General features: G+C 42.3%; 1 protein-coding gene across 5 annotated transcripts in view; it reads right to left on the bottom strand.

Annotated features, from left to right (window-relative positions):
- Positions 1-21,210, bottom strand: part of MYB (MYB proto-oncogene, transcription factor) — a 55,524-nt gene that overhangs the window by 21,788 nt on the left and 12,526 nt on the right. The window contains exons 5-14 of one of the 5 annotated variants that reach the window (XM_060239821.1): positions 20,942-21,162; positions 18,695-18,929; positions 17,787-17,867; positions 16,887-16,991; positions 14,754-15,011; positions 4,862-5,224; positions 3,288-3,430; positions 1,801-1,915; positions 1,587-1,712; positions 287-397 (exon numbers count right to left, since the gene is read on the bottom strand). In XM_060239821.1, coding sequence (XP_060095804.1) covers positions 287-397; positions 1,587-1,712; positions 1,801-1,915; positions 3,288-3,430; positions 4,862-5,224; positions 14,754-15,011; positions 16,887-16,991; positions 17,787-17,867; positions 18,695-18,929; positions 20,942-21,162 — 1,758 coding nt within the window. The remainder of the gene's footprint in view (positions 1-286; positions 398-1,586; positions 1,713-1,800; positions 1,916-3,287; positions 3,431-4,861; positions 5,225-14,753; positions 15,012-16,886; positions 16,992-17,786; positions 17,868-18,694; positions 18,930-20,941; positions 21,163-21,210) is intronic. The other 4 variants (XM_060239830.1, XM_060239857.1, XM_060239840.1 and 1 more) reach the window with 4 other exon arrangements.

Below are 21,210 nucleotides of genomic sequence, written 5' to 3'. Positions count from 1 at the left end.
GCTGAGTCAAGTCTTTTTTCTTTCTTGCACTTCAGAAGAGGAGTCAAGCAAAGTATAAACAAGAAGCTTCATCCAGGCTGCCAGTCTTTACTCTCAAAAAACTTGCACCCCTTTCCTCACAGGTTGTGAGGAAGTTACCACATTGTAGCAGTCCAGTGGAAATGTCTTACTGAGCCAGATTTGGTGCCGGAGCTATAACTTCCCTACTCCAATTGAGAATCTATGAGGTTTTTTAAAAAACCAAATAAACAAAACCTGAGACAGGATCCATGACAGTAATACATACCGGTATATCCTCCACAGCTGACGTATATGTGAAAAGCTGTGTATTCAGACCTTCCCCTTCCCAATGATTTGAGCAGAAGAAGTTTCCAACTTTACCTGTTGGAGACTCCACCTGGAAGCAGAAAGAGAGCCTTATTTTAAGTAGCAACAACTGGGACTGATTTGGCACTCACCTTATGCCGCTATCAGTTCATCTTTTCAGCGTGGCATCCCTCGGATTTCCCACTATCTGTGCCGGGGCTGCAGCTAACATTACAGTTTTCGCGTGGCAAATAGAAATTGCTAAAAACCCGTTTCTGTTTGCTGTGCAAAGCCCACGATGTTTGCTGCAGCCCTTGCGCAGATAGTGGGAAATCTGAAGGATGCCACGCTGAGAAGATGAACGTGACAGCAGCATAAGGTGAGTGCAAAATTGATCTCACTTTCCCATGTCAGCAGCAAACAGATTTCCAAATGAGTCTGGCCTACACTTTAAATTAGATGTATTTGTTCCAAAAGTCAATCTATGTACAATGTAAAATTAAGTTCATGGATCTGATGCTGGCTAATTCACTCAGTCTTCTTAGAAGGCTAGATGGAAAATACTACGTCATACCAGTTAAAATACTTCAGTTAAAAGTATTGCATGGAAAAATGGGTAATTAGATTGTTAAGGCTTCATGTATTAACTTCCTTGTTTCTGAGAAACCCCATCAAAGACAACAGGGCCAACTACACATAAGCCTTTTAAATACTGCATCCTATAAGGGTAATTTTCAATAACTGGTTCACATTGTGGGGAAAAACTTTATCTTTGCTGTATGCAAATAATTATAGTTCTACAAAGGCTGATACCAGCTAATTTTAATAAGCAATATTTCATTTGACTTTAACAGAAGCAAATCAGGAACCAATGCTACTGTTTACCACAAAACCAAAGGCAAACAGGAAAACAAGACCAATGGTCTCAGACCAATGGTCCATTCAGCTTACTATCCTGTTTCTCATACTGCCATGCATGAATGGTTCCTGTAACATTTCAGAGAAATCAATGGTTGATCCTATCATTACTGTTTCCTCCCAGCCCTTTAATGCTTTCAAACAATTCAAATATGTTAATTTAGTTTCTGACCATCTTGACAAATAGTCATTGGTATTCCTGTTCTTAATGAATACAGCGAGTTCTTTTTCTGAACTGAGTCCCCCAAATTAGTTTGTTTTATTTTAGTTTTTTTGTAGCAGCAACTAAACTGCAGTCTTTTCATGGCAAACAGCTAAGTGTAACATTGCCTTTATATATATATATAAAGGGCTTCACTTGCCTCCTGCTTGATTTTCTTCAGCAAAGGGGATCCACTTTCACATAGGCCAGAGACAATGCCTGATTCATCAGACTCTTGTTTGATAACATCCTGGAGGTCATCTACAAGATGACTTGGAGTTTGAGGCTAAATGGATGAAACAAGCACATAGTAAAGCAACATACAGCATCTTCATGGGAATCCTATTCATATCACTGGCTTAAAAAAACCTTACCAGCATCTTTAAAGGTCCATATTTGAATTCTTGACTTGCAAGTACATTTTTAAATGGAGTCGGTGTTCTTGGAGAACTCTCCAATATTGATCTTTTGATAGCTGGAGTTCTGAAACTGAAACCACAATGTGAACATAAAGGGGAAAAAGGGGGAAATTACAGAGAACGGTCTAAATCTCTTTACTGTGACCCTAATGCAGATTAGTATAGTAATAAAGAGAAGAAACTGCCTGCCAGAAAGTCCCAAATTCCAATTTCACCTCAGCCACAAACTCATTGGGTAATCTCACACAAATCACTTTCTTTCATACTCAAACCCATTTTTAATATGGTGATGAGAATACCTTACATTGGATGTTATACAGACTACTGTAAAATAGGGGCGAAATTCTAGCAGGAGCTCCTTTGCATATTAGGCCACACACCCCTGATGTTGCCAATCCTCCAAGAGCTTACAAGTCTCCTTTTTCATAAGCTCTTGGAGGTTTGGCTACATCAGGGTGGTGTGGCCTAATATGCAAAGGAGCTCCTGTTAGAATTCCACCCCAGCATGTGAAGTATTTTTGGCATGAAGGAAAGATGTCATACAAATACTAAGTATTATTCATATTATTATAAAAGACAAGCTTAATATATATCTGTTTTGTGAAGAAAACATATACTGCATTGATTTATTTATACCCCAACAGGGACCCAAAGCTGCTTTACAACATTATTCTCCCACCTTCCATTTTATCCTTATGACAGCAGCCCTGTGAGGTAGGCTAGGATGAGACTGACTGGTTGAGTTCACCAAGAGGGCTTCCTAGTTCAACATCCTAATAACTACATTGTGCTGACTTGACATATGTGAAATAATCTAATCTTTGAAACATTTCTTTTCTTACATTCCAGATGTTTTCACAGCAAAGAGGACAAACACCATTCCAAAGCACAATATAAATAACTGGAGTGATCACAATGGGTTGCAATGAATCAAGTGTTAATGCAAACGTAGAGTGAATATGCATAGCTGTGAAACTATGACTTGTACAAAGAAGTAATAGTAATAAGATACAGCTCTAAACAGAAGTCCTGAAGCCTTGCCACAGCAAAAGCCAAGAGCCAGAGTGATGTAGTGGTAGAGGACTGGACCATGAACAAAGGCTCAAATCCCAGCTCTGCCATTCACAAGCTGCATCTTGGGTCAGTCACACATTCAGCCTAGCCTACTCGACAGGATGCTTTCTGTGAAGATGAAATGGGGAAGGGACCCCACCCTGAGCTCCTTGGAGGAAAGATAGGATAAAACACACAGAATAGACAGATGATACATTGATAAAGTTCCTTTGCAGTTCCAAGTGCACACAGAAATGTTGCCTGCTCACTGAAGCACATGGGAAAGCCCACTCTCCCCACACCCCGCAGAAATATAGGCAGAATCCATGCCACTAGTTGTTGTAATATTACAGCTGGTATGAGCACTTAAAAATGTAATGAGAACTTACATGTTATTTTCCTTCTGTGCCTTAAATGCTTGGTCTCTGTAAAGTGGTGTTGTCACAGTGACTTTATGAGTACAAAGCGGAGTGGAAGTTAGAGTAGGATTGGCTAAGTCTAGACATTCTTGGCTGGATGAGGTGTTCAAGAACTGCAAAAATAAAAACCAAATATGTAAGGCATGAATTTGGCTTCTCAAAACTGTCTGGTTCAGCAAAACCAGAAGAGCAGAGAAAAATAACTATTAAACAAATTAACAGGAGTGCTTCTACTCTACTGATTCATGGTGTAAAAGTGTGCAGCATTACTAGTGTCACATTATGTGGTAAAAGGATTACACAATAGTCTTTTTGGCTGCAATACTCCCAATGCAAAAGTTTGTGTTTCTACAGCTTGGCTTATAAAAATGTATTTATTTAGTTTTGTTCCAAGATTATTTATAGAAACAAAAACTTATTTTATTTCATGGATCATCAATGGGAATTTACCTATAAAAGGATGACTGACAATATGAAAAAAAAATCTTGGAATTTGCCCATGGAAGAGCACTGAATTCTGGGGCATGGAAAAGACAATTAGATATTTTAAGGAAGGGGGGAATATGAACACTCCTTTTTACCCATGGAAACAGATTGCCTCACTTTCACAGTACAGGTCCTAACAAGGCACAGTTTGGTTTTTTTTTAAATGTTGAAGTTCAGTTTGTTATGTCTGGTGCTGCAGAATTTAGGAAATAGCATTTCAGTGGCTGGAATGATGAATGATGAATAGGGAGGGACGGTGGCTCAGTGGTAGAGCATCTGCTTGGGAAGCAGAAAATCCCAGGTTCAATCCCTGGCATCTCCAAAAAAGGGTCCAGGCAAATAGGTGTGAAAAACCTCAGCTTGAGACCCTGGAGAGCCGCTGCCAGTCTGAGTAGACAATACTGACTTTGATGGACCAAGGGTCTGATTCAGTATAAGGCAGCTTCATATGTGCAATACCCTGTTTCAAACTGGGTGTATGTGGAAGGCAGAAACCCACAAACCATTTGCTCCCATCTCTGCTTAGTCTCACTGACTTCAGTAAAATAGGCTAACTGGTTTGTAGAACGCACCACACCACTCTTTATATCCCTAGAATATATTATGCTTAATAATTTAATAAACAGTAATGTATCATTGATTTTTCCTTATCAATTTACAGGGCAATTTGGATAGTATTTATCATCTGTTTAATCTGAATTTTGTGGGGAGTCAATGAACCATACTGTGAAAGGGTTACAATATAAAACAGTTAAAGGAAACAAAGATTATGGTAAATTTTGGTAGCTGGAAGAATTATAAGCATAAGATAAGCAAATTAATAAGCAGCCGCTTCTATACCACCAAGAATTCAACATACAGAGAAAAGCAAATTGTCAGTTAGAAGCTGGTAACCTAGACTCAGCAATGAAGGAAAGCAGTGAGTAGATTCAAAATTGGAGCACAATCAGTGAGTGTAAAAGTAATTAGTCATTTGTTCAAAGATTAGTTTGTCTACATCATTAACACCTTGCTGACTTTTAAGAATTAGTAACATCTGTGCATAAATCTTGCTCTACCTGCGAGGGAGAGAATGGCAGACTTTTGACAGGGGAACGCTTAGGAGTTGAGCTGCTGACATCAGCAAAAAGGAAGGACTTATTATGGCCACTTGCTAAGTGGCTGGGCTGCAGCCTCTTGGTGCGCAGAATGACCAACGGAGCTGTGCCACATTGTGAGGCAGTCAAAGACTTTGGCAAGCCAAGCCACTCCTGACTCAACATGGTTTTACTCCAGTTTGTGAGAGGCTGTCCTTCAGGCCTACACGCCCTGGCTTCTGTTTGCTGAAGCTGTGGGGCTTTGCCTGAGGGAACTCGGCCAGGCGAAGCATCTGTTTCTTCAGAGAATTCAAAACTGCTGAGATCACTCCATGATGAAGGATCCTGAAAACAATTGGCGGGAGGCACGAATCTATGAGACAGTATACAAAACTCTAACCCCCCCCGAAACCCCCCTCCCAAAATGTAACTTCTTTAATAAAAGGAAATCGAAAGTGAAGAGGAAAAAAGTTGTTCTGAATGTGATTTAGTTTGACACCATTCTGATGTTTTTCAAAATGAGAACAACAAATGGAATGAATCCAGATTAATGGTGGATTCCTTAAAGGAGCAAGTCTTTTTTCTCAGACATATATGAAGCAAGAGCTCCCTCCCACACACACACTTTTGTTCAGGGCTATTTCTGTAGAAAAAGTCCAGCAGGAACTCATTTGCATATTAGGCCACACCAGTGGTGGGATTCAAATAAATTAACAACAGGTTCTATGCTCAGAGTATTGCCGATATTAGGCCGATATTAGGACGGCCTCCCCCTCCCACCTAGGTTATCTCCACTTGCACTTAGGTTCGCACCCCACCAGCCACTTCGGTCCCTCAATTGTCTGACTCACTACTTATTTACTCAAGATTAATTAATTTGAAAACCCACCCTAATGCTCCCTCTAATTGATTAGTCGAAAATTAATAAATTCATTCCTAGCATTATTAATAAATAATCCCCCCATCAATCTTCCCAATTAATAAGCTAAAAATATAAATATAGATATATATTCCAATATATAAATATATAATAATAATTACATTTACCAATCAATTGACTAAAAAACCCCTGATTAATTAATTAATAATAAATTCCAACTAGTGGTCAGTAAAATCTTATAGTCAGTGGGATGGAAGTCCAATTATTAAGTCAAGTTGAGTGCTGTTCTTAAAGTGCCAGTGCGTTGTTATCAGAGTGCAGTTCGCATGGAAGTGGCTTTTTTGGGGCCTGGTAGTACTCACAGCTTGGCGACCCGGAGGGGGGGTGGGACCTCCCCCGTGTCCTCCCAGCTGCTCAGTTGAGCCCCTACAGCTTCGGCCAGGGAAGAGCATAGCCCTGTAGGCACCACCTCTTCTCTGATCTTTCACAGCTCGGCACACACCCCAGGACTCCCCGTATCACCTGAGCCCCGTACAGGGCTTCCCAGTCGGGGAGTTCCCGGTTGCCCGCCCAGCCATGCCCAGGTAGTGTCCGCAGGGTGGGAAGGTGGAGACTGGGGGGCGAAAGTTGGGGGTGCCTACCGAGGCCGATGCCCTGGGGGCAGTCCGCCACCTCACCCACTCACAATACTCCGCTCCTCGGCCTCTGTCTGTCACAACCTCCGGCCACACCATGCAAATACGCACCTTCCTCATTCTCTCTCCCACGGTTCGAGCCCCGAGCACAACACCAGTCCTGCTCAAGCTCCAGCCGCAGCAGCTCTCTGCACGGTTCCTCCCTCGCCTCCCCGACTCTCCGTCTCAGCTGCCCGACCGAGCCGCTCACCTTAGTCCGCGGCTACAACGGCCACAGCCTCCAGCAACCTCCCATTCAATCACAAAGTAGTGTTTTTCGCCGCAAGCTCCACCCGGCCGGCTTCCAAGACCCCCCTCCAGCCGACTCCGTGTGCCTCGCCACCCCACCAGTGACCTCCGCTCCGCACAGGTCACACTTCCCGGCTCTCCATCCCAGTCGCCCGGCCAACCGTTCAGTCCAGACCGCGGTTGCGGCGGCCCCAGCCTCCGGCGCTTCCCACACGCCTCACTCAGCCAGCTTCCAGCGCCTCTCTCTAGCAGCCTCCCTGTGCCCCCGCCGCCAGTGCTCCTCCAGACATGCATCTCAGTTGATAAGTAAATTCAACAGACTCTGCGTTTATGTAGTTTTGGTGTTTTGCGGTGTTTTTGTTATTTTTCCTCAGAGCCTCAGTACTCAGGCTCCTCACCGCGCCGCCATGTTGATTAGCAGATTAAAAGAGTTTGTTTTAAAAATTAGCAGCAGGCACCCAGCCAACAAACGGTTCTGCCGAACCGATAGCAAATTAGGTATCGGTTCTGTAGAACCGGTGCGAACCGGCTGAATCCCACCACTGGGCCACACCCCCTGACATCAGCATTGCTTCACACAGGGTTTTTTTGTAGGAAAAGCCCAGCACAAGCTCATTTGCATATTAGGCCACACCCCCTGACACAAAGCCAGTAAGAACTGCGTTCCTGTGCATTCCTGCTCAAAAAAAGCCCCGCTTTTGTTACAGAAAAATGTGCCATATGACCCATCTGCTCTCATATCAGTATGATTCTTGTGAAAAGGGTTATATTAGAGGCCATTTTCACATTACTGTCCCAAACCAGATTTTATTCATTGTTGGCCCAATTTTGACTAAAGTGATACAGGGACAGCCGTTTCATACAGTTATCTTCTTTCCATTAATCAGCCATCTCTGAAGCGCTATGGTAATTTCAGTACTGCTTTTCCCCTTTTTTTGCTGTGCAATCTTCCTCAGACTTTTTAACCTTCTGTTGTGAGTGCTGCAACACTAAACCAAACTGCTATGATAGCATCATCACTGAGATGCAGACTATAGTGCACACATTAGAACGTTAAAAAAAAAAATCCAAGGAAGATTGCATGGTGAAAAAGGGTGGGGGAAAAGTGGCATTGTACAAAGTGCTATGGACATTTTAAACAGCACACCAGTGATTCAGAAATACAACAAAGGGATTAAAAATGGGGGGGGGGGGGAAAGGAGTTTCCCTCAAAAGTGGCTCAACCATGTTTTAACCCGACTTAAGTGGGTTTGAATGAACAGCGAAATAAATTACACTAGCAGCTGGCTACTAAAACGAGTCTGTCTGAAATGACAGAAAAAAACCCATTAGCAACCAGTTAACTAAAACAGAATAGAAAGACAGTCTGAAAAGGGTCAATGTTTATAATTAATTTTATGGTAAGCCTTTTGCTTCAAACTGTATGTTTAAGGAATCCTATATTAATGTTAAAATTCTACATGAGGAACTTAGAATCTTCAAATATCTTCTGTGGCTTTTTGAAGTTTTCCAGAAGTGAATGTTTCATAAAGAAGAAAATTGGAAAGTCATACAATAGTAACCAAGCTATAAGAGAACTAAAATACACTTGATGCCATTAAAAACACATAAGATCTAATCTGAAAATAAGCTCTATGTGTTTCTAAATGTGAAGCCAAAGTGTGAGGGCATTTTAAAAAAACAATTTGGTTTTACATTTTAAAAATTAAAACTTTACAAACACTTGGAGCTTATTTTCAGATTAGATCTTATGTATTCCAGTTTCCTACATCATTTATTAAAATACTTCTATCTTGCTTTCTCTGTGGATTCAGGGTGGCTAACAGTGGGCAGAAAAGTACATTAAAACCACAAATACACAGCTAACCAAAAGACAGAATAAGAATTACTTATTATTAGCTGCTTTTGAATTTTTAGCACATGAGCAAAATGTTGGAGTGAGTGACTCAGCATGTCTGGACACGGGGGGGGGGGGGGAGGGTGTGACATCACTCTAAGTGCATACAGGTGTTATCTCCTTGAATGGGATGCCTCTCTTTGTCTTAACCTGGGAGCTGTCCTCTTCCCTCCACTTTATCTTCTCTCTCTACACATGGCCTTCCATGGAGACATGTCTCTGCAAGTCTCTCTCTCTCTGTCTCTCTCTCTCTTCCCTCTTGTTCGTTTTTCCTCTTGCTTGAGCAATTACAAGGCTCCACCGCCTGCTGGCAAGAACAAAACATGCTCTGAGTGCAGAAAGAGTTCTCTCTCTTTCTTGAATTGCTAAACCATGGTACAACAATATGCAATCCTAGAGAAATTTAACGGAGATAATTTCAGTGTATGGCTTTTTAGAACTGAGAACCAGCTCAAGGAAAAATTATTATTAATAGTATTAGTATTATTTTATTAACTGTACTCTATGGGCGTTTTCGCACTGACCTTCAAGTGGCGTGACCACCCTCTTCACACCGGAGGATCTGCCCGGATTTCGCACAAGAAGCGCCGGCGCACCCAAAAGAGCCGGCGACTTCCGTCGCGAAACCCGCTCAAACGTTTTCCTGCTTCTTGGCGGTTTCCGTTTGAGCGGGTTTCGCGACGGAAGTCGCCGGCTCTTTTGGGTGCACCGGCGCTTCTTGTGCGAAATCCGGGCAGATCCTCCGGTGTGAAGAGGGTGCTCGCGCCACTTGAAGGTCAGTGCGAAAACGCCCTACGACTTTCAGGGCTTGAAAATGAGATAATCAGATCGGAGAATGAAGACAGTAAAGCACAAAATGTAATTATTAGTAAACTGACCAATTCCCAATTGGAGTACATAAAAGAATAAGAAACTGCAAAAGGGATGATTGAAGCCTTAAGGGGGGCAAGTACTAAAACAATTAATTACAGAAAGTCCAACCCCAAAGACAAAAGGAATGTCCTTCACTGCTTTGATTGTAACAAGCCAGGGCATATCCAGAAAGAGTACTTGCTCAACAGAAGTGCAAATGCCAGAACCAGCAATCAACATCACGTTCAAACACAGAGACAAAAGGGTTCCTCCCAAAGAAAGCAATTTAATTATTGTGTATCTCATTTATCACAAATGGATGAATATCACAAGCCTTGGCTAATTGAGAGTGGTGCTTCCATACATATGACATCAGATATTCATTTGTTTGATGAACTGGGCACAGACGCTTCAGGAAAAGTGCACTTAACCAATGGAGATCAAGTAGATATTACAAAGAAAAGTTACACTAAATGTCTATATAGGTGATGGCGCAACTGAAATTACTGCAGATGATGTTGTATGCATTCTCAATTTGAAGGCAAATTTGCTAAGCATGCCAACACTCTAGGAAAAAGGATTTGCCGTGCACTTTGAGAATAATGTATGAGGTGTCTTGTATCAAGGTGAGCTATATTTCACAGGTGCTGTTAGAAATGGACTCTTTGAACTAGATTGCCAGGAACAAAAGGCATGTACAGCCAAGATAACTGACCAGAAATCCCAGAAGCTATCTTGAAACTACAAACAAAGGACTTGGTAACAGGTATCAATATAAGCGAGTGCACTAATTATAATCAGTTATGTGTAAGCTATATAAAGGGAAAGGCAACTCAGCCTTCTATTCCCAAACAAAGTCAGAAATGCTCTAAGCAACTACTTGAGCTAATTTACACTGTGGGCTTATCAAACCAGCATCAGCTGGAAATAACACTACAAACAGAGTGGTGCAGTTTGATGAGCAACCAAGGAAAAAGCAGACTGCTGTGACAGATGACCGTCCAAAGGAAGATGACAACAACCAGAGCCAACAGATGAAGTCGCTATGTAGGCACAACTAGATGATCAACCAGAAGAGGCAAATGCTCCTAAACCAGCAGGTAAGCCAGAGGAGCTGGACATGACTGTGGAGGCAGAAAAAACCCTGGACCTCAGACACTCACTGCTGCCCAACAAGGAAGTTCCAATTGAGAAACTAACTTACCTAGCAAGGGCATTGCTACCACATGAACCAATATCATGGCTGAATTACAGCATATGCCTGAACCAGAAGCAAGCAAGCTGAGGAAAGCAGCACAAGAAGTAATGGACGCACTGCATAAGAACAACACGTGGACTCTCACTGAACTACCTAAGAGAAAGAATGCCATTGGGTGTAAGTGGATCTTTAAGGCTAAGCAGGATGCAAGAGGTGACACTGAGAGATACAGTCAGACTAGTGGAACAAGGATTCTCTCAAATTTATGGATCAGATTATGACTAAACTTCTACACCAGCTGTAAAATATTTCATAATTAGGATGTTCCTAAGCATCACAACTTCCAGAAACATGCAAACAGAACACTTAGACATTGACTGCCTTTTTACGTGGTGAAAGAGAGGAAGAACTATATATGAAACAGCAACCAGGGTTTACAGATTAAAAGAATAAATATCTAGTTTGTAAACGTCAAAGGGGGCTTTTATGGACTTAACCAAGCTGCGGAAGCATGGTCTGATAAGATGACCAAAATGCTACTCAATCAGAGTTTTTGACAAGGCAAAGCTGACTGCTGTCTTTAACAGTAGACACAAAGATGGAAGATGGACCTTTATTCTGACCTATGTTGATGATCTGATTATTTCCCATGAAAATCAAAATGACTGTGCTAATATTACATCTCAACTAAACAAGGAAGTAGAAGTCAAAGACTTAGGCAATCCTAACTTTTACTTGGGAATTCAGATTGAACAGGAACCAGAGGGAAGTTATCAGTCAAAAGAAGAAGATACTGGAACTACTGTGAAGCCTGGGCCTGGAAGGTGTTAATCCAGTGGAATTAGGCTTCTACAAAGAAAAGGTATCAACTGAGCCACTACCAGACAACAATAACTACAGAGTTGCCATAGGCAAGCTTCTATACTTAGCAATGACAACAAGACCTAACGTTGCAACAGCTGTATTATCCAGAAGAGTTAGGGGAGGGACGGTGGCTCAGTGGTAGAGCATCTGCTTGGGAAGCAGAAGGTCCCAGGTTCAATCCCTGGCATCTCCAAAAAAGTGTCCAGGCAAATAGGTGTGAAAAACCTCAGCTTGAGACCCTGGAGAGCCGCTGCCAGTCTGAGAAGACAATACTGACTTTGATGGACCAAAGGTCTGATTCAGTATAAGGCAGCTTCATATGTTCACATGTTCACACCCACCAGAAACGATTGGATTGATACTGCCAGCAACTAATAATCCCACACTATTGGGATATGCTGATGCAGACTGGGCTGGAGAAAAATCAGGCCTAACATCCACTAGTGGTTATTTATTTTATTAAGATTTGGATCCCGCCCTGCGGTTACAACATATAAGAAACACAAAAAACATTAAAACATAAAATCTAAAAACCAAATTTAAAACAACCAGAACAAGATGGCAACTAAAACAAACAGCTTCAAGACAGTTCATAGTGCCTCCTGCAAGATGTCAGTCAGATAATAGTACTCCATTTTACTACAGTGTCCTGTTGACACCCTTGGAGCAGAATAGCATAGGAGGGCACTGAGGCAGGTGCTATGAACAGGGGAGGCCAAGATGGTCGAGTGTCTGCCACCTCAACCAAAGGCCTGGCAGAACAGCTCAGTTTTACAGGCCCTGTGGAACTGTAACAAGTCCCACAGGGTCCCAATCTTAGGTGGGAGCACATTCCAGCAGGCCAGGGCCAGAGCAGAAAAGGCCCTGGCTCTAATCAAGGCTAAGCCAATGTCTTTCGGGCTAGGGACTACTAGGAGCTGTTGATCTGCGGAGTGCAAGGCTTTCCAGGGCACATTCAGGGAGAGGTGGTCCCATAGATATGCTGGTTCCTGGCCACCTAGGCCTTTGAAGGTCAATAGCATAGCCTTGAACTGGATCCAGTACTTAATTGGTAGTCAGCATAGTTGCTGTAGCACTGGCTGAATGTGTGCCCACACATACATCATCAGCAGCAAGCACACTGCCACATTTGGAGTTAACTGCAGTTTCTGGGCCAGGTTCAAAGGCAGCCCTGCACAGAGCAAGTTACAATAATACAGCCTGGATGTAACCATTGGATGGACTATTATAGCTAAGTCCTGGGAGGTGAGGTAGGAAACCAGGTGCCTGACCAGCTGACCTGGCAACAGTGGTGACCCAGGCCTCCATCGAAAGCATAGAATCCAGGATCATGCTAAGGCTCCTCACCCTCACCCTGGTATCAACAGCATTCCTTTCCCAACACTAGGAGCAGGATTCCCAATCCCAAGCCCCCATGGCTCAGGTACAGGACCTCCATCTTTGTTGGATTTAATTTCAGCAAGCTTTGCTGTAACCATCCAGCCACAACTCCTAATGCCTTGTCCAAAACACCTGTGGCAGAGTTTTGTTGGCTGTCCATCAACAGATAAAGCTTGGGTGTCATCAGCATACTGATGACAACCCAGTCCAAACCCCAACCATCTGGGTGAGGGGGTGCATACAGATGTTAAACAGCATTGGAAAGAGGATTGCCCCCTGCAGCACACTGCATTCCAGCAGGTACTGTGAAGATGTCCTCTTCCCAAATGCCATCTGCTGTCCCTAGCCATGGAGAAAAGAGGAAAGCCAATCTAAAGCAGGTAGTGAGTCAAAAACAAGCAACAGCAGCGCCAACCCATCTTGATCCAGGTGTCTCCAGAGGTAATCTGTGAGGGCAACTAACGCAGTTTCTCTCCACAGCCAGGGCGAAAGCTGGACTATGAACATATGAAGCTGCCTTATACTGAATCAGACCCTTGGTCCATCAGTCAGTATTGTCTTCTCAGACTGGCAGCAGCTCTCCAGGGTCTCAAGCTGAGGATTTTCACGCCTACTTGCCTGGACCCTTTTTGGAGATGCCAGGGATTGAACCTGGGACCTTCTGCTTACCAAGCAGACGCTCTACCACTGAGCTACTCTCCCTCCCCTATATTTTTCCATGGGGTGGTGCTAAGTCGGACAAGTGGTAAACAATAAATTGTTGCCCACTCATCTACTGAAGAAGAATTTGTATCCATTTCTGAAGTGTGTAGTGAACTGGAGTGGCTTATAATGTTACTAGAGGCCTTTGGAATTAAGGATCCTTTACCAGTTCAACTGCTACAGGATAACCAGTTATTTCTCCTTCAGAAAGAAACAGTGAATGGACAAAGCACATTGGAATCAGGAACCAGTATGTAGGGGTCCTGCAGGGACAGAGAGGTTGTCAAGCTACACTACTGGCCCACTGAGAAAATGACAGCAGACATATTTACTAAAATGCTACCAAGTGACAAATACCAAGGCCTACAGGATAACCTGAACACTGTGAACTTCGACAGCACACGGAGTCAAGAGAGAGTGTTGGAGTGAATGACTCAGCATGCCAAGATATTGCCGGGGGGGGGGCGGGGGTGGGTTCTACATCCCTCTAAGTGTGTATAGATGTTATTTCCTTAAATGGGATGCCTCTCTTTGTCTTAACCTGGGAGCTGCCCTCTAACCCCCTCCTCCCTTTGGTCCTCTCAATCACTTCACATGGAGATGCATGCTTTTGAAGATCCTCCCTAGAGATACAATGCCTTCATATTCCCACACACAGGATGCCAAGCAAGTTGGCCATTTGTGGCAGGGAAAGTACTCTTTAGATTAAACTTCTTTCTCTTCTTTTGACTGCAACCTGAATGTGAACTGGATCTAAGTTACCTGTTTTGCAATATACATCTTGGGAGATTTATTTATTGCATTCAGTATCGTGCTTCTATGACTGGACAAAACTCTGCTATATCAACCAAAATAATAGTTTTTACAAGAGAACTGTTTTATTTGTGCTTGATAGATATAAGACTGCTTAAGCTAAACTAACAGCCTGATCCTTCCCATGTTCACTTAGAATTGCCATTGATTTCAACAGGACTTACTTCCAAGTAATCATTCACAGAACTGGGCTAGAAGTGTTTTGAAACTGCAGTAAAAGCCCCACCACCTAGTAATTGTACAGCAATTGCAAAAGCATTTGCCTATACAAAAGGACAATACAAAAGACAAGAAACAGACACAGAAACAGCATACATCTCCAGTCCTATGCCAGACACACGTTACAAGATGACCATTCTACTTACGGAATCTATTAACTGAAGCGTTTCTGCAAATTCTAAGAGATTCTTAACATTATCCAAGAAGTTACTCTGGTGAACGATCATGCACCGTGCAGGGGAGGCACTTTCTTCAGGCAAGCAGCCATCATCCACAGGTGGAGATGGAGTGCAATGATGATGCTCCCCCAAAGAGGAAATGGGTGCACTGTTACCACTACTTCTGGTATTGTCTGCAATTGCGGTGCTGTGCCACCCTGGGTAATCTGATGTGTGGTTCTGTGTCTAAAGGAAGGGGGGAAATGGGGAGGAGGAGGGAGGGAGAGAAAGAGGCAGAAGGAACTTAGCAGTGAAATTGCACAAGGTGTCAGATGGCTGTTGAAGGGAAAGATAAAAGTGGTTGCATCATCTAAGCATTTAATGCCTATGAAACAGTTGTCAAGATGTTTCCTTTCATCAGTGCAGCAAGAGCTTGTTTGAAAGGGGAGTAAATTTATAGCTCTACTTTTGGCATTACCTCATCTTGTGCAACAAACCCTGCATCCTGGGCATGTATCTACAGCCTAATAAGCATACTGCTATGGTCATATGTTGCTCTTCCTAACTCCATAAAATGCCTGAAACTATTTTCTTTTCTAATATGAGAAGTAAGGAGCTGCCAAGATTCCTTTTGTTCACATTGAATTTCATCCACGTCCAAAGGCTTTAGAAGTTTAAAGGAGGTGAAATTGACAACACATCTATGGCCACTGGCAAAACTTTCCATTGATTTTTATGGCTCTGGATTTTACCCAGAGTTGCTTTTTATTTTTATGCCTCACTTAGTCTCCCTTCTATCCCTGTCTTGCACTACAGCTTACACCAATGCAATGAAAAGGCTGTCAAATCAACGTAGTTAGGAAAGCAGAAGAGCAAATTAACAGAAGTGTCTTTCCAGTGTAACCATGCAAGAGAAGAAATTGCAAAATATAAACTATAAGTTAGATGGGGCCAAACTAGCATGTCATGCACCAGTCATCGTACAGTTAGCTAAAAAAATTAATAATTAATCTGAATTAATTATTCATACAAAAAGTCTCTGCTGGCTATCACTTGTAATTTTTCTGCTGTTCTTATATTAATTTATTTTGTCAGCTGCTTTGCTATCATTTCCACAACCTATGCACTGAAAATAAATAAATGAATACGTACACAGGATTCAGTAATAGCCAGCACTGGTCTCATACATGCAGTTACAGAATCTACATTTCTTCACAGTCAAACATTACCAATCATGCACAGATCTTGACAATACTTGGGCTGTGATTCTCAAACTACCTGAGCTAGAATACTGGTTTCCTGAGCCAACCAAATTTTACACGAATGCAACCTGCAGCATAAATGCCAGAAGTAGATTGTGGCCTTCCAGGAAGAAGCAGGAAAGTCTCTAAGCTATGACAAAGGCAGACCTCATGTCTGCCTGTCTCTCTTATTCTGTTCAGCATTGCAGGACATGAGCTATAGCAGTGCTTTTTTGTGGAAAAAGCCCAGCAGGAGCTTATTTGCGTATTGCACTGCCTGGCTTGGTGGGTTGGAACAGCCAGAACCCTGGCCAGCCCAGGTGGAGCTCCTGAGCTGTAGTAACCATCAGAGGAAGTACTGACTCATCCACTGATATTTACTTGTAGCAAACTTGCTTTAAACAGTGGACTGCCCTAAATTAGACTGAATTCAATGGTCTGAGAATCACAGGTCAAAGGCATACTATACAGCTGAAGATAAAAAATACAGCAAAGAAAAAAAATCTGAAAAACAGGCACTACATTTTCATTACACAGTATTCTCAGCAGCACAGCTTTCTCCTCCCAGTCTAAAAGCTAGTGGAGGGAGGTATACGGGTTTCCACTCCTCTGAAAACGTAAACCAGTGCAGTGGCCACCATTGCTATCAATTAGTATATGAAAGCAATTATGCACCAGAAATTATGCACTAATGTATTTTTGAGGGGGAGTGCAGAAAATGCATACAAGAGTTGCTGTTATGTTTTCATTCTGTTCAAATGGAAATATAGAGCCTTGATTAGTGTCTGAAGAACAGCAAAAGTAAAAAAAAAAAGGAAGAAAGAGAAGCACTGGGGTAAAGCTGCTATCCCTCCATCCAAGCACATGGGGACGTTCTTACTGGTAATGCCTGCTGCCCTTTCAGTTCATTCTCAGTCGACATTAGTAGCAACTCTAATTCCTTTATTCGCTTTTCTTTCTCAGGGTCTTCATCATTATAGTGTCTCTGCAATTAAGAGTTAAGGGAAAAGACAAGATAAAGGCCCAGTTGAATGTTGCAACTACGACAACGATGATGGTTTGTCGTCTTGTGGAATCATAGCCAAACTAGCCTGAGAGGTAAAGAAGTCCTCTTCCACTGTTGTCTTCACAGGATAATAAAAAAAAAAAACCTGAATCATCTGTGGAATTGTTTGCACAGACATTTAAAAGGAAAATGTGAAGTCTGAGATGACAGCTAATGTGCTTAGTCTGCCTCACCATCTTTAGTTTAAGGGAGTAAAAATTCTTCCCAATGCTGCTTTGTTTTTTGCTGGTACACATGTAATAACTGCAGGCTGGAACATCAGGAATGTGTGTTTTTTTCTACTTCTCTGGAAAAATCTCTCCCTTAACTACAGTTCATCCTCACAAATGTTAACCGTTACTAAAGGTGAGCAAAACCTTCCTGATTTAAGGGAAACCCTGGTATATCCTTAGCTGTTGCTTACAGTGAGAAGTTAAACTACTAGAACCATAAGAACATAAGAGAAGCCATGTAGGATCAGGCCAATGGCCCATCCAGCCCAACACTTTGTGTCACACAGTAGTCAAAAAAACCAGGTGCCATCAGGAGGTCCATCAGTGGGGCCATAGTTAGTAGGAAGCCAACACTGTACCTGTACCAGCCTTACTTCATCATTTGCCATGTTAATGAGTTTAGTCTTCGACATTTTTTTGCAAGGTAAGACATCTGTATCTAACTTTCATGTGAAATGTAAACCAAGTTGCCTCTTGAAATGGATCTTTTAAACTTATCTACCTGAATAGCTGCAGCAGCTGGCTGGGGAACATTAACAATATTTACATGCAGTGCTACTGGATATGGGATCTGAGCAGAGACCTAGACCAAAAAGCAAAGAAATCCCAAATTAATTATGCTTTCCAACAGACGGGTTGGTTTAAAGATCAAACACAGACTATGCTTTGTGCACCTCTCATTATATTTCTTCAAAACGAATTAGCATCTCATTCTAAAAGGAACTGAAGTATGCACCTTTAAGATGGGTGGTGTTGATGTCTTGAATTATGGTATAGTGAGTACGTATTTGTCTTCAACAATCTGACCACAAATATAAAATTTTGTGGTACATGGAAAACTAAGAAAGCAGGAAGCAGACCCATGGCATGACTTATGGTTACCTAAGAGTACACCCCCCCCCCCAAAAAAAAAAACCAAAGATGCTAGTGGCTCCTTGCATAGGCTAAACCTTTATCAGGGAGGCACAGATTAGTCAGCCTGCCTTTGGGTTTTTTGGGGTCCTGCTGGGTCAAAAACAAAAATTGTGCTGCCAGGAGTTTCAGCGGAGCATTTGGGCATCCCCTGCAACTGAACATTCTGTCTCTTTGTCAAGGGCAATAAGGCTCCATAGTGTGATAGCATAACCCAGAGACTGAACTTGCCAGGCATTTCCTCTTAATTTCTCCAAAACGACATGTAAAGATTCATCACTATGTGTAAGGATAAGACAATGCTATCAATGGCTTCTAGCCATGATAGCGAAATGGAACTTCCCTACTTAGACACAGTAAGCTTCTGAATACCCGTTTTTGGTAGAGGGGGAAAACAAAAGGGCAATTAGCTTCAGTTGTCAGTTTTCTAAAGTATCTAGCTAGCCACTGTGGGAAACAAAATGCAATCAACCTAATGAACTGTTCCTACCAGCTTACATTTTGCGTCTCAGAAATATGATAATAGGAGTAGTCACTAGTAGGTGTGGTCTGAGTGGCTGTTGGCAGCTGCACAGAAGGCGGAGTAGGGGTGAAGCCCATTAAATGGTTAGTCTTCGGGAAACTGGCAGCAACTGAAGGTTGGCTGGCTTTCGAGGACTCCTGAAGATAACCTTCTTGTTCAACCTTTCGACGCATTGTAGAATTCCAGTGGTTCTTGATAGCATTATCAGTTCTGCGCAAATATACATGGATATAGAAATACTGTTAACAAAAAAAGATGAGTTAAGGTGGAAGATTAACACAAAACAACTCCATAAATATCCAGCAGCATCTGATGCAATGTAATGGTGTTTATATCAAAATGTGTAATGAGATGTATCCTACCTGAGGTTGCAGAAAGTTCCTCCAGTCAAAGAAGTCTTTCTCTAGCCTAAGTGGCTCTTCTAATAGAAGAAGAGTAGGTTTTCTTTTCTTTAAAGAGTTTCAAAGTGGCTTACAATTGCCTTCCCTCCCTTTCCCCTCAACAGGCACCTTATGAGGTAGGTGGAGCTGAGAGAACTGTGACTGGCTCAAGGTCACCCTGCAGGCTTCATGTGGAGGAGTGGGAAACTGAACCCCATTCTCCAGATTAGAGTCCACCACTCTTAACCACTACACCGTGCTGGCTCTCTTCCATTTGCGGAAAAACCAGTTAAGTAGAGGAAGTCTCCTTAGGTGGGGAGAAGGCTTTGAGCAAACTTTGTTCAGTGGAATGATACGATACAGGTCAATGATCCCACATGCCTGAACAAGTCCACAACAAACTAATTTTTGTCATTATCAAAATATCTGCTCCATATCAGCAGTCCCCTGTAATTAATTGGCAATAAACAAATTAAATTTTGACAAAGGCTTTCCTGCATTCCTTATTCCAGTGCTGAGGCCAACTCTCATTATTCTTCTTTCTCAACGTATCTCCACTTGGAGAAACGAATCCCTCCTGTTGTACCCCATATATCCATAGTTTTTTCATACACCAGGCCCTTCACCTCGTGAAAAATGCTGCCTCTAAATGGAACTTGCCTGAATTAACACACACATGAGGCTGCCTTATGCTGGAGCAGACCACTGGTCCAACAAAGTCAGTACTTTCTACGCATCAACTTTCCAGCGTCTCAGGCTGCTGTTTTTCAGAATCCCTACTGCCTGGTCCTTTTAAACTGGAGAAGCTGGCAACTGAATTAGGACCTTCTGATTGCAAAACAGAGGCTCTTCTACTGAGCCACAGCCCCTCCCCAGTTCCAATATTGTCTACAGACAATGCAAGTCTTAGCAACAACCCAGAACTGAAAACTGTCATATAATCAGATTACTAAATAACATAGATCTTTTGGAATTCAAGATCTCTGTGTGGTTTCTGCAGGTTAATTGGGCTGCAGGCATCAACTCTTGACACCTGTGCAGTTTGTGGGCACTCTAAGACATCTATCTACATGTCTATTAATGGTGAATCAATTCCCTTCTGAAGTATGCAGATAGACGTATTAGAATAATGTGAACTAGTATGATGTTGGTGGTCATGTTCAGTTGAAGGATCACCATATAAAGGGCAACCTGGATTTTTTCCCCCACCTGCAACATGGTATTTCAGGGTGCTTAGAATACTGTATTACTGCAGTAATAGTTTTGATGGTTTTACAATCACATTACCATCGTTTATAAAGTATTCTATTTATTACAGGGCTGCTTCTTCCTTCTGGAATGGGGGTTGTGTAGTGCTCATGGGCATTTCCATAGAGGAATTCGGTTAGTCTAATTTTCTACACATATATATACATTGCAAAATGCAATGTTTCCTTCCTTTATAAAGAGAGGCTCACACAATCGCCAAGAACAGCATTTCTGAAACTTTGGTTCAGAGACCCCTGAGTTTTCACAACAGTACTGCATGGAGTCCATGAATCGTTTGCCTGGTCCCTTACAGAGAAGACCTAGTAACTTCCTTAAGTTGCTTATTCCATAACCCAGACCAAAAAATTTCCCTAAGATGCTCTAACTTCAAATGAGTTCACAAAATAATGGAAACACTTTAGCCTATCAGATCTGGCCATGCAACCATTCACTTACATTAATTAATCAGTAGCAACATTTGACTTTTAATGCACATTCTCTTTGCTAAGCGAAAGAAGACAAAAGAAACAGCATCACCACTCCTTTCCCAGCTGTTTCTTTCCTTTTAAAAAACCTGCTATTCTATGTCATTACCGTCCAGGCAGCAACTTTGCAATTTCTGCCCATCTGTTTCCCAGCCTCTTGTGCGCCTGGTAAATTATTCTATCTTCTTCTTCTGTCCAGGAGGTTTTTTTAACTTCTGGATTCAAATGGTTATGCCACCGCTCCCTGCATTGTTTCCCGATTCTTCCTTTCAAGTGTTTGGCGATGACAGACCAGCGCTTGGGGCCATATTTCTGCACGAGCTCTATCACCTTCAAACAAGCACAGAAACACTACCTCTAACATCTGGTATTATACAA

Source organism: Heteronotia binoei, chromosome 1 (assembly GCF_032191835.1).
Source record: "Heteronotia binoei isolate CCM8104 ecotype False Entrance Well chromosome 1, APGP_CSIRO_Hbin_v1, whole genome shotgun sequence".
NCBI classification, from domain to species: Eukaryota; Metazoa; Chordata; class Lepidosauria; order Squamata; family Gekkonidae; genus Heteronotia; species Heteronotia binoei.
Note: the sequence above shows the minus strand (reverse complement) of the source record. Positions and strands in the feature narration are given on the sequence as shown.